We start from the raw sequence: 13,754 nt of genomic DNA, 5'->3' as shown, positions 1-13,754 counted from the left end.
TGCCAGTACTTTCCATACCTGCTCATAAAGCCTTATCCAGGTTGAGCCTTATTTTATTTGGAATATCAGCACTTTTACGCACCAAATCAGAGCTGAAATTGCTCCCCAAAGTGTCTGAAGGAAGAAATGACTTTTTCTTGCTTAAGGCTTTCCCTGAGGAGATCCATAATTTCATCTTTAGTGCTTAAATATCCATTAAGAGATCCCATTTACAATGTGGTTTTATGCTTGGTGGGTGGGTAGTTTGGCTGTTTGTAGAACATAATAAGGCCGTGGGTATATATATCATATATACTTGGACAATACTAGCTTTTCATATGTTATGGCAAGCTTTATAATCCTACTTTATTTCCTGATCGAGTTGGAACGGCGTGACCTGTAGAAGACCTGCGTCTCTCAATAACCTTGCTGATATAATAATGACATTATATACTTGCATGACTTATTTGTTATAATAATGTCAACGTGGCAGGAAATGTTTCACATTTATTTCATTTTTTTATTTTATTTAACCCAAATACTGAGAAGTATTATTTTTTTGTATTTTTTGATGGTAGATGTTTTTATTCCATTTGCTGTACATGACTATGGGGACAGCCATCTTGCCTAAGCTGTTGTTACAAACATTTAAAGATCTTTTTTTTACAGTGGCCATATGGACCTGTAATGTAACCACGCCGGATATAGACTCCTACTGATCTTGCTTTGTGCAATACTTCTGGTGTAGATTGGTTGTCTTAGATGTAAAACCACCAGATGTTCACATAACAGATTCACGGAAAACCTCAGTCACCAAAATGACACAGGCGATACTCCCTTCCATATTTAAGTAGGCCTCTGTGACATGGTAGCTGCTAGACATGGGGGCAGGATAGGCCGAGCCACCGAGCAGACAAACTCTCAAAAAGACATGAATGCCAATTTGAAGTAGTGTGCCCATACCCAGGAGAAACAGAAGCCTCAAACTATAGCAAGGTTCTTTCCACAAGACTTGCCAAAGTAACTACTCCTGTGGTACAAGATGTGGCACATGCAAACAAAATACAGCAAATAACATGGCAATCCAGCGGACAATGAAATGTTCACTATATCAAAAAAAAAACCTTACAATACACAACATAGGGGTTGATAATCTGTCTTGGACAGGGACACTGTATATGGCCATCTCCTTCTTAAGGTTGCCAATCTAGGTACAGTAGGTTATCCTTCACTTTCTTATAGACTGTAGCGCATGCTCCCAACACTTGACTACAACACTTATAATGTGTATGCTGTCTGACCTGTGCATGGTCATGGGCAAGAGGATGGTAAGCAGTGACCATTACCTTTTGTCAGTGGTGGATCCTGTGTTTGCTGCTTCCATTTTAGAGTTTCTACCATTTATTTGATCTCTGCCCATGATGATCATGAGATAACAATTGATGGTTTTGGGTATGTGCGGTTCTGCCTGCTGACCACCTCTTTTGACAAAACAGTTGTCAACTACGTTTTTCAGACTCTTGACCAGCAGTTCTGACTAATTGTGTAATGATAAAGTATTATACATGTATACTGTGCAAGATGGGTGACCACATGTGTGGGTGTTCACTATATGACTGTCATGTGTAAGCTCCCTGATACTATAAAAGTGCCGCTAGAATGGCTTCATATATAGCAGATATTACAGATCTATATGACTGACTGTTAATGCTAAGTGGACGATCTTACCACAAGCACTTAGCAACTTGGTTCAGAGAGATTTAGTATACTCTACATTGTTTAGATTTATAGTGTTACTCTATTTTAGCTTTCAGAGTGATCTTTTATAGCGATAATAATCACTTGGAGGTATACATGTTATTAAGTGCCTATTCAGATGAGCGCTCTTATCAGCTATGTGGCCACATGATCCATGAGAAATAGTGTATGCTCTATTCGGTCAGCTTGGACTATCTTGAAGATAGTCCAAGCTTTAGTCCAAGCTGACCGAATAGAGCATACACTATTTCTCATGGATCATGGGGCCACATAGCTGATAAGCGCGCTCATGTGAATAGGATTCTTGACTGTTTTCACGCTCACGATTCAACAATTGAGGTGAACTGGTCTGTGAATAACTCGGGTGCTGCACGGATTCTATACTGTGCATGGCAGACTCTCTCCACTTTTGTATGAATTGAGTGTAACTTGGAATCACTTTTCTATTATAACCTGTCTCTATCTGTACTGTTTTGGGTTTTATTTATTTCTTTTTATTTATCTATGTTTTAGTTGGCTGCTCGAGGGTTCAAGAATCCTAATGTGCCTTTGAATGCTGCAGGACCAACTCCAGGATCTCCTAGCCATGCATCTCATGCAGATGTTGGAGGTTCCCCAGTCAGAGGACTGTCTCACGTGAAACCTAGTACACCAGCCATCTCTATGACCTCTGCGTTGAAGAAAGTTGGAGCTGTATGTTCACTTAAAAAAAAATAAATAAATATATATATATATATATATATATATATATATATATATATATATATATGTATGTTTGGTTTTTTTTATGGCCAGGGGCACAGAATAACTTAGCAACTGCAATGCCTAATGTTCTGCTCCATATCGGGATAAACGTCACACACATTTTGTGATAAGTATTTTCCGTGGCGTAATATTATAAAGATTTGTATTAAAAACTGCAGTTCTCGAAGCCCGGATAGTGTGCACGAGTACTTTGGTAAACTTGTTGTGGAAGTCCCCGTACCAATCATCAGGGCTCCTGGAACTGCAGTTTTTGCTACAAATCTTTATATTAACTGCAAAATCTCCTAGTGGATTGTGAGATTGAAATGCTTCATTTACCATTAACCAAAATGAGAGTCTATAGGTCTGTAAATTGTAAACCTATTTTTTTCCTACTGTATAGGAAAACACAGCAGATTGTTCTTGCTTTTTACTTTTTTGATGTACCATACATCAAAGATATACACCAGAGAATTGTTCCAACAAATAAAGCCTTATATGTAGTGTGTACAGAGCCAAATGTGTTTTAACTTTCCTTCCCTTTCTCCTTGCTGCAGGTTGATGTAGCAGAAATCAGGGAAAACCCAGAAGACCCCAAAAAAACAGATTCATCAATCCAAGTTAGTATACACTGTTTTACTGCAAATGTTTTATCACAATAGCAGTCTCTGAAAATGCCCCTTCTTCTTCTGTTATGGGGATCAATATATGATCACTTGACGCTATGCATTTGTATGACGTCTAATATCAGACGTTCTTTTAGCCTGAATTCCTTAAGGTGACTGTGATGTGAATTGACAAGTATTAGATGCTTTCATATAGGATGCTATCCCATGCAGACTACATGATATCATTTATATTGTCTTCAGCTCAGGATATATACTTTATTACACAAAAGGGTTATTTGGCTGATATGGAATTATTTAATATTGTTTTATTACTTTTAGAATGAAAAACGTCAAATACTCAAGAGATTAAACCAGAACCTTAAAGCTCAGGAAGAGGTGACCTCAACAAATGAAGATATCCCAGCGAAGACTGATAGTGGTGATACTGAACAGCAACAAGAAAGCCATGTTAGCGACCGTAAAAAGTGGCAAGCAGAAGATCCAGTAATTCCCCTTGCACAACTCACACTAATAGATGATACTATATGTGCCGCTGACAGTAAGTACATAAAGAAATATACATTATACCTCCAGCAGTGATCTTACATCATAGCAATTTATTTGTATCTGCATTGATAAGGTGTTAGGCATTGTAGTTTCCACAAACTTTGCATAAATTAATAGTACCAGCGATTATAAGAAACTTTATAATATACCTTATCAGAGAGAAATGCCTTTTCTTGACTTTTATCAGGGTGTTTTCCTGCTCCTTCTTCTTTATAATAAATTGTGCGCCACTGTGAAAATCCCTGAACTATCCGTCTCCAGATGAACTGCAGATCACACAACTCATGTCTATAGATTTCTATGGAGAGGGGAGGGGGAGGAGTGAGCATGAGATTAAAAAAAAAAAAAAGACCCTGAATAAAAAAAATAAAAAATAAAAATTCTAAAAACTGCAAAATATAAGCCATATAATGACCAAAAATAGTGTTACTCTTCATGTACACACACGGCAGCCTATTCTGAAAAGTAACCTAAAACACTAGGCATGCGATTAAAAGGAACTTTGCTGTAGCTAATCTATCCCTAGGATATACCATCATTTTGAGAGTGATGGGATCTAATATTGATGACCTGTTGTAAACATAGGCCATGAGTTTTAAAGTCTCAGAAAAGCTTTGAACATTTATGTACATACAGTATATCATCTTCATGTTCGGAAGCTCCAGTCTTCTGTCAAAAGTATTTTTAGATGATGTAGTTTATAGCTTAAGCTTTTCTTCTAGGAGACATAATAAGTCGTAGAAGACAAGGCTGTCTGTAAGTTATTAGCTTACTAATAAGTGCTTGGTATGTACTGAGACTTCCCGCTGGGTATAAGGGGAGAGAGCTGATTCACTGATAGTATGGACACCGTGCTGTTCACATGGCGACTACTCAGGCTAGGTTCACACTTGCGCCTGCTCTCCGACACAGAGCCCGCCAGCTAAAACAGTGGTATAGACTATAATGGGGTCCACTAGGTTTCCTCCACGCAGGGTTTTGCTCCGTTGATTTTCACCGGAATCTGCGACGGGGTCTTGTACAGAGACTCCAACATAGGTGTGAACGAAGCCTCACTTACCTACTAAAATATAAATCTATCTGGAGTGTGCATTGGACACAGTACACTTTGTGAACTCACTGATGTGTAAGTTTATATACAGGCGGTATTTATTCTTTAGTATACTGTGGGTCTATTTGTTAATCTGATTTTTATTGGAGCAGCCACTATTTCATATGGTGTAGTGAAGTGCACCTGTGCAGGAAAGCATGGTGAGTCTGTGGCTCGTAAAGAGAATAACGCATTCCATTAAAATGTATTATGCTACCTATTGTCACTACCTGATTTTATTTACGGTACGCGAAGGAGCTTAATCCGGACTAATAGTAAAGTTTCTGTGACTACTCCACATGGGGTTTTCGCATTACTGAAACTGTATTAACAGAACCACATGGGCTCATATTAAAAAGAATCTGGAATAGAAAACACCTTAATGCAGATGTACGATACAAAAGAGTTATTATACAGGGTTTTTGTAATATCCAGTTTCACATTAGCAACATATTTCTACAGTTTAAGCTTCCCTGCAGCCAAAAAACAAAACTCATACCGAGCATTGAGATCTACAAAGTGGCTCAGCTCATGCAGCATAGAGGAAGCCCAGGCTGGAGAGCTGAGCCAGAAATGTGCACCAGACACTTGTTACTACTTGGCCATGTCTGGTCCCAAATTTTGGACTCATAAAAAGGTTCATAGAGGTCACTGAGATAATACTCTTAATAGAACCATGGAAATGTTTTTAGGGTTAAGTGATAGTCTCCCTACAGCAATGCAAAATCTGCTTAGAGTTAGTGTGTCACATTGAAGGAAACTCGTTCTCCTTTTACATCCTGTGAAATGGATGTGTTCTCCCTTTATATATGGGTATGTGTTCTCCCTTTATATATGGGTATGTGTTCTCCCTTTATATATGGGTATGTGTTCTCCCTTTATATATGGGTATGTGTTCTCCCTTTACATATGGGTATGTGTTCTCCCTTTATATATGAGTATGTGTTCTCTCTTTATATATGGGTATATGTTCTCCCTTTATATATGGGTATGTGTTTTCCCTTTACACCCTGTGATATGGATGTGTTCTCCCTTTATATATGGGTATGTGTTCTCCCTTTATATATGGGTATGTGTTCTCCCTTTACATATGGGTATGTGTTCTCCCTTTTCATATGGGTATGTGTTCTCCCTTTATATATGGGTATGTGTTCTCCCTTTATATATGGGTATGTGTTCTCCCTTTATATATGGGTATGTGTTCTCCCTTTATATATGGGTATGTGTTCTCCCTTTTATATATGGGTATGTGTTCTCCCTTTTATATATGGGTATGTGTTCTCCCTTTATATATGGGTATGTGTTCTCCCTTTATATATGGGTATGTGTTCTCCCTTTATATATGGGTATGTGTTCTCCCTTTATATATGGGTATGTGTTCTCCCTTTATATATGGGTATGTGTTCTCCCTTTATATATGGGTATGTGTTCTCCCTTTATATATGGGTATGTGTTCTCCCTTTACATATGGGTATGTGTTCTCCCTTTATATATGGGTATGTGTTCTCCCTTTATATATGGGTATGTGTTCTCCCTTTACATATGGGTATGTGTTCTCCCTTTACATATGGGTATGTGTTCTCCCTTTACATATGGGTATGTGTTCTCCCTTTACATATGGGTATGTGTTCTCCCTTTATATATGGGTATGTGTTCTCCCTTTACATATGGGTATGTGTTCTCCCTTTACATATGGGTATGTGTTCTCCCTTTATATATGGGTATGTGTTCTCCCTTTATATATGGGTATGTGTTCTCCCTTTATATATGGGTATGTGTTCTCCCTTTATATATGGGTATGTGTTCTCCCTTTATATATGGGTATGTGTTCTCCCTTTATATATGGGTATGTGTTCTCCCTTTATATATGGGTATGTGTTCTCCCTTTATATATGGGTATGTGTTCTCCCTTTACATATGGGTATGTGTTCTCCCTTTACATATGGGTATGTGTTCTCCCTTTACATATGGGTATGTGTTTTCCCTTTACACCCTGTGATATGGATGTGTTCTCCCTTTATATATGGGTATGTGTTCTCCCTTTATATATGGGTATGTGTTCTCCCTTTATATATGGGTATGTGTTTTCCCTTTACACCCTGTGAAATGGATGTGTTCTCTATTAACATCTTGTGAAATGGATGTGTTGTCCGTTTTACATCTTGTGAGGCTAGAGCTTGACCCCTGGTTTCAAGGTTATAAGGGTATGATTCCACCTCAAAGTCAGCGCCAAATTATGCCCAGAATCTGCCGCTCGTTTTCAATGGGAGGCAGAGATCAGAGCTGGAAACTTAAAAAAATAAATAAAAATAAAAAAATCCTGCTTTATCAACGGTTTCTGCAGCTGACTAGCTGCAGAGCTCATGCCACAAGACAGTCAGCTGATCATCCCCATTCATTTTCAACCCGAGGGCTAGAAAATGAAGAGGTATCTGAGGAGGAAGTCCACCTCAAGTTCCTCTTCATTTTCCTCCATCTGAATGAGCATAACAGGACAAAAGGTGGTTTCCCATTTGCAGATGCAATTTGCATCATGTGCATCAAGTTTTTAAGTGCAAGTAGCTCTGTAAAAATGGCCATACACCTCCAATAGCTGTCAACTAAATGTTCATTTGGCTGAATGGTGTCCCTCTTGACCTCCCCATACAGATGCAACCCAGTCTCTGCCAAGTGTATTCTGTGAATGGGTAGAGGAGAGGAAGACGGTAGCTCTCGCCTCTGGCAGGGTCTCCCACCTGAAATCAAAAGGATTGGCTATGTAAAATGTAACCGACCCTATTTTTCTTTGCTCAAACATAATCTGCATCATGTGTTTAGGCTCCTTAAAGCATACCTCCAAATATAAAGCAAGTTATAACATAAATGAATAGTACATGTGTGTATGAGAAACATTGTAATATATCTTATAAAGGAATCTGTTTCCTTCCCAATTTATCAGGCTCCTCTCCTTCTCTTCCGTCACTGTTTATTTACATAGCAGTGTTATAAGAGGGTAGCAGAGTTTAGCAGCTGTAACTATTTGTGTGACTTTTTCACCCTGCTTCTCCTACATTCCCTCTCCATAGGTTTCTATGTAAAAAGTAGTACAGCCTGATAAGTAAAAAAGGAAACCTATTTCTCTAATGAAGATCTAGTACAAAGTTTCTTACATTCACCTGTACTATTCATTGTAATACAGAGCTATATGTTTACCCATAACCAAGATGTGAACAAAACTTAACCCATGAGTTTCAGTGACTGTGTGATTGGAAAAGACTTTACCCAGAATAATTCACTTTTTTATTTTCTTTCTAGATAAGACTGTTGGTGGTGTAATAAAGTTGGATTTGGAAGAAAGACAAAGACGTGAGTGGGGGAAGAGTCCAGCGGAGTCAGTTGTGAAGATCCTGGGTGAAGCACAGCTCCAGCTCCAGACCGAACTGCTGCAAGACACCAGTGGTGAGAATTGTGTAGACATTAAGCAAATGATCGAGACTGCCTTAAAGGGGATGTCGGGACCAGACGTGTGCAAAGGTTTTGAGTGTTGTTGTAGTTCAGCCCAATTCAAATACATGGAACTAAACTGTAATAGCAGATGTAACCCATGCAACAAGGGTGGCAATGTTTTCTGGCAGAAAGTTATCATGTTCTCAATAATCCTGGACAACCCATTTCAATATGACAATATATTGATACATAAACAAAATCACATGTGTTATCACCAAATACAAGATGTCTTGTATTCCATGTACAAATATTTTTCAGTATGATGGCTGTGTAATAGTATCTAACTACAAAGAACCAAAAAAACCCAAGGGGTTTTATAATGTGTGGGTATGTATATCACTCATTGAGCAATGTGTTTTCTATTATTAATGGATTTTCACAGTCAATATGTAAAGTGGTGGGATCTTGTACCAGTTGTATTTACATCCAGGAAAATGTCATAGCCACATGGATTTCATTTCAGCCATGTTTCATTGTAGATAAAGCACCACACAGGGGTTTATGTTTTTGTGTGAGTTGTTTGAAGTGGTTTTGCTGAGAAAATGTATCCCCTATTCATAGGATAGGGGATAAATTACTGACTGGTGGAGGTCCGACCACTGAGACCCCATCGATTGCAAGATTTGCACCCCTGCTTATTTCAGTGCTGTACTTCAGCTATTTTTGGCACTCCCTATATAAAGTGTAAAAAGTGGGGACTCGTATTTTTCCTCCACTGCTACATTCACAACAGGGTTATCTACACAAGTGAGCAACGTGGCTCTCCCACGATGTCTCAGTACTGGATAATTTGTGGGGGTGCTGGTTTTATGACCCCCCCACATATCTAATATTGAGGGCCTATCCCATCAATCTTACAAAACAGATAACCCCTTTTAAAGGCTATAGACACCTTAAATCAACTGCATGTATCATGGGTCAAAATAAAATAATTTTTGTAATACATTATTGGAAAAAAAAAAATGGATCATGTATATAGGTTTGTGTATATTTCAATTTCACTCGCAAGCAAATCCAGTCACACTCTTGTGCAATCTTCTTAACTGAATGTCTGCAACCTCCTATGAATGGAAGTGCTAGGAGTCTCACCTCCACCAATATGATACTTTGATCCAGAAAGTCCCTTTAAAAATTACTTATAGACAAATAAGGCTGGTTAAGATGAATGATTTCTTGGTTGTGACTGTATTACACAACTAGGACCTGAGGCAAGCTGCCAGATTCTGATATCAACTTCCACGGATAACTCCTCAGATGCCCTGATCAATAGCTATCATGGTATCTGGGTGGTTAGAGGGGCAACATTGCCCAGAGGGTTGCAAAAAAATAAAAACCTTCACATAGCTTTGTCAACAAAACAGTTATATATGTATGTATAATTTTTTATTTTTTTGATAAATCGTGTTTTACTCGTAGTATAAGCAGAAAACTTAACACCAATCTACATATGGTATCACTGTAATCGTAATGACCCGCCATACAAAGTTGGCTTGTCATTTTTAATGTGAAGAGAACACGGACAGAAGACAGAATATAATGATCGAATGATAGCTTTTTTTCACACTAAGCACCTTAAAACAGAAAAGCTGCTCAAAACATTATATGTACCTTGAAATGGTGCCAACTCCTCGTACAAAGAATAAGCCTTCACATGGCTATGTTGACAGAAAAATAAAAAAGTTAAATTTGTAAGGCGGGAATGGAAAATATGAAAAAAAAAGTTGCTGATCATTAAAGGGTGTTGCTCACCTCCCCCTAAGCCTCAACTGTCACCACCGTGTTAAAGAGCATGTTAAAGTGATAAACCGCATACCTGTGTTATACATGTCACTGCTGTAGAAAAATAAGATTGAAGTCTTTTGTAAATGAGGCACATGGTGCACTGTGGGCGGGCTTTCAGCTCCCTGAAGAACTGCTATTGCCACTTTGGAAGTAGATGCCCTATAACCCTAAAGGGTTAATCTTGACACCATGATAAAGTGCAGACCTTATGTAAACTATATGCTCTGTGACAAACAGGTCCAGATTATACAAACACCACTGAAGTGAACACAAAGCCAGCTCAGCCAAAAGAAGAGAAATGTAATGAAGCCTCTGTGGATATGGATTCTTTAATCTCGCCTGGTGCACAGAACGTCGCTGTGGTGGATGAGTCCACTTCCTTGGTGAATGTCGCCGCAGTGTCTGAATCTAGAAAGGATCCGGATGCTCCAGTTGGTAAGCTCACACCTTATTATGTGGGTCATCTATTCTTTTTGTTTTGTTTCTCTATTCCATACTTCCTTGGTCTGGGATGGTAAAGCATATTACACTTTGCACATATGGAGTTATAATGGTGGGGCAGGGGGTAGAAACATTTGAACTTAGGTTTGCACTGAAAGAGCTATTTACATTTACAAGAACGGGGGTCCTGTGTGCACTAACACTTTATATACTGTCTATAGGACTACTAGAATGGCCAAGCCATGTACTTGGCGGTCCCCTAGTGAATGAATAGAGTGACTGTGCATTCTAGGCTCAAAAAGAGAATCATTTTTGGAGTTCTTATAAAAGCCATTGCTTATTCCAATACCACCATGTGTGATATGTAAATGCCCATAGATGTCTAATCCCAAAAAGGATGATTTTTCGAACTATAAAAAGTGTAAAAATGTGGCTGCTATCCAGTTACCCATAGCCATATCCTTTACTGTCACATTGATATTACTAAAGCCATGTTTACATTAAAGAGGTAGAAAGGGATTGGATAGAAGATCCCTCTAGTGTTATGCAACTGACTTTTCAGAACAATTTGCATTTTCGATACGGAACAAATTTAATTGGACAAACAAATCTTGGGCCCAAATCAGTTGAATTTGAAACTAAACAATTCTTAAAGTCTGCTTATCTGCAATTGTGAGTCAGACTGCCATTGATATAGTCAGGTTTCTTTATGGGTGACAACCCAGTTCTTGCCCAACTCTAAGGCCTGTAAGGACGGTAGGATTTGTTCATAAGTCAGTACATAAATGTAGATACAGTTTCAGTTAACAAAAAAAAATTACAATATAGATTTCATAATCTCATGTCCTTGTGGGTGTGTCGAGTGACACTGTTGAGTATTAGGAGATCCGGAATATACAAAGAATGCTTTGGTGCAGTTGCATTTTTTATTATCTCATTATAGAATTATGGTGTCCTTTGCAGATGTAATATTCTTACATATACTGTATGCAGTTTTAATCTATAAACTAACACTTGACAACATGGTAATAAAGCATCTTCTATAGGTGATCCTCATGTCTGCAGTGATGAGGAGCATCCAGCACATAATAACTTTCAGGATCAAGAGACAATTAAAGGATTTCCTATTGACGAGGACCTGTCAGAGGGATTGAACGCACCTAAACCAGAAGAGTGTCTTCTTCCTAACCAGGGACATGTTGATACAGTTTCTGATTCTCTCCCAGTAAAGGACCAAAGCTGTGGTGAGAATGAGGTTTAATGTTATTTTCTGTTACAAATGAAATCAGAAAATCTTGCTGTAAAGCAAAGTCAGCTAAACCCAATGATCATCAGCAGAACCGGCCGACTGTTTTATGTGTATTGTGTACTGTGGGGACTCCTGAATTTGCACCAGCTTGAGGTGTGTTAAATTCCAGATCCCTTGTTCTCAGGGAAGATAATCTGCTACCAGAGGTGTCTGTTAGTGACTTGAAGGGGATTTCCAGCCAAAATCGAGTTTTAATACTGATAACCTATCCACAGGATAGGTCATCAATATGTGATCTGTCCGTGTCTGACACCCAGGCATTACACACATCAGATGCTGGAGCAGCCTCTGGGTGCCAGAAATTGATACTGGACAGGCAATATATGCAGCGCTGCACCTATTTAAGTAATAGCACTGTTATGTAGTGAGCAGGGCTTTAAAGCTGGTCCTATTACTTGAATAGGAGCGGTTCTGCATGTGCTCCTTGTCCACTAGCAGCTTCTGGCACCCAGATGCTGCTGCAACAGCTGATCTGTGGAGAGTCCAGGGGGTGTCCAACCCCAACAGATCACATACTGATAATATATCCTGTGTATAGGTCTTCAGTATGAAAAATTCATTTAGGGCCGTAAAACTCCTTAAAAGCCTTATTAGACAGCACAAATAATAAGGGCGCTTAGTAAGAACAAGTGTCCCTAGGGATGCTCGCTCTCCATAATTGCCTGGTGTAATTGTGCTGGTGGATTATATGCAGCACATCGCTCTGTGTGTGCTGTGGATGTGCTGCAGAATCCCTGCAGCTGAAAGGGGGAGGATGATCACAGCAGCGAGCGTTCTTCCTCTATTCACATTGCACTGGCCTTTATAATAAGGTCAGTGCTAATGTGTGCCGATTAGACACATATCTCTTTGAATGGCAGTCGTCCTAGCTGGGATCAGCCTGTGTAACATGAACTTTACTCTCCTCTCCCAATTCAGAAAACTTACACATTTAGCCAAGTCTGAGCATGTATGTGTGGTATGGAAAGAGTAACTGTTTTCTTTTTCACTTCTGCACAAAGGTAGGAAAAATACCGGTCACAGGGTTTCTTAGTGAATTGCTTATTGGCCAGTTATATAGGGCTCATGAGAACTCTATTAGCTGGTGCAGGTCTCAGACACTCCCTGGCAGCTAATATAGTTAATATAGTAACAATATATAATCTAATATATAGCACACAGCGGAGTGTTCTGAAGAAGGCAGGTTTGAGGCATGCAAACACATTATCATTGTCATAGGTACAATGGTGTGGCAGAAAAATGCAGCCTCTAATTTCTGGCCTTAGTTTTTTGCAGACGGATTTTGATGCGGAAACCGCCTGAAAATAACATCTCCCATTCATTTCAATGGCACTAGCAGGTTTTTTTTTTCCGCTAACAATTTTTTTTCAGCTAGCAGGGAAAAAAGCAACATGCCCTGTCTTCAGGTGGATTCTGCGGCTGAGTCAGCCGCGGCTCGACACTCCCTCCGGATTGACCATAGCAAACAAACAAAAGGTAAGTATGACACTTAACAATAAAAAGAGTAGAAACTAGACTGTAGTAGAAATTTACCAAAAAACAGTTTTATTTAGTATATCAACATCATTAGTAATATAAATATAGGGACATACACGAAAGGGAATTACATGCACAGTAACCACCGGTCAGTAGAGAGCCAAGATGGAATAAATCCCTGTCTATGCTATGACACATCATAAAAGATGGACTATGATTCTAATAAAATATAATGCATTAGTACAGAGTCGATATAGTCCAAAGTGTTGTACCTCAAGGATATAAGTAATAGGAAGCATAAGTGCATGAACAGTTTCAACAACACAAAACAAGGAGTATAGCTATGCTCAAGTAAGGGTACCCAATATCAGCATGTAAACATCCAAATAGGATATAGTAAAGCTTACCCACGTTAATGGTGTAACAAGCGCACTAAACAGGGAGAGACACCTACTGCCCGGAAACCCGGACGTGCGTTTCGGCACGCAGCCTTCATCAGTCTAGTTTCTACTCT

At 39.0% G+C, this 13,754-nt stretch overlaps 1 protein-coding gene across 1 annotated transcript in view; it reads left to right on the top strand.

Annotated features, from left to right (window-relative positions):
- NEK1 (NIMA related kinase 1) overlaps positions 1-13,754 on the top strand; it is an 81,679-nt gene that overhangs the window by 47,915 nt on the left and 20,010 nt on the right. Inside the window, exons 22-27 of the mRNA XM_075258165.1 lie at positions 2,251-2,430; positions 3,039-3,101; positions 3,429-3,648; positions 8,041-8,184; positions 10,252-10,449; positions 11,502-11,699. Of these exons, the coding sequence (XP_075114266.1) occupies positions 2,251-2,430; positions 3,039-3,101; positions 3,429-3,648; positions 8,041-8,184; positions 10,252-10,449; positions 11,502-11,699 (1,003 nt within the window). The remainder of the gene's footprint in view (positions 1-2,250; positions 2,431-3,038; positions 3,102-3,428; positions 3,649-8,040; positions 8,185-10,251; positions 10,450-11,501; positions 11,700-13,754) is intronic.

The sequence above is a fragment of the Leptodactylus fuscus genome, chromosome 1, assembly GCF_031893055.1.
Source record: "Leptodactylus fuscus isolate aLepFus1 chromosome 1, aLepFus1.hap2, whole genome shotgun sequence".
NCBI classification, from domain to species: domain Eukaryota; kingdom Metazoa; phylum Chordata; class Amphibia; order Anura; family Leptodactylidae; genus Leptodactylus; species Leptodactylus fuscus.
The sequence above is the reverse complement of the archived record's forward strand: the minus strand, read 5'-3'. Positions and strand labels throughout refer to the sequence as shown.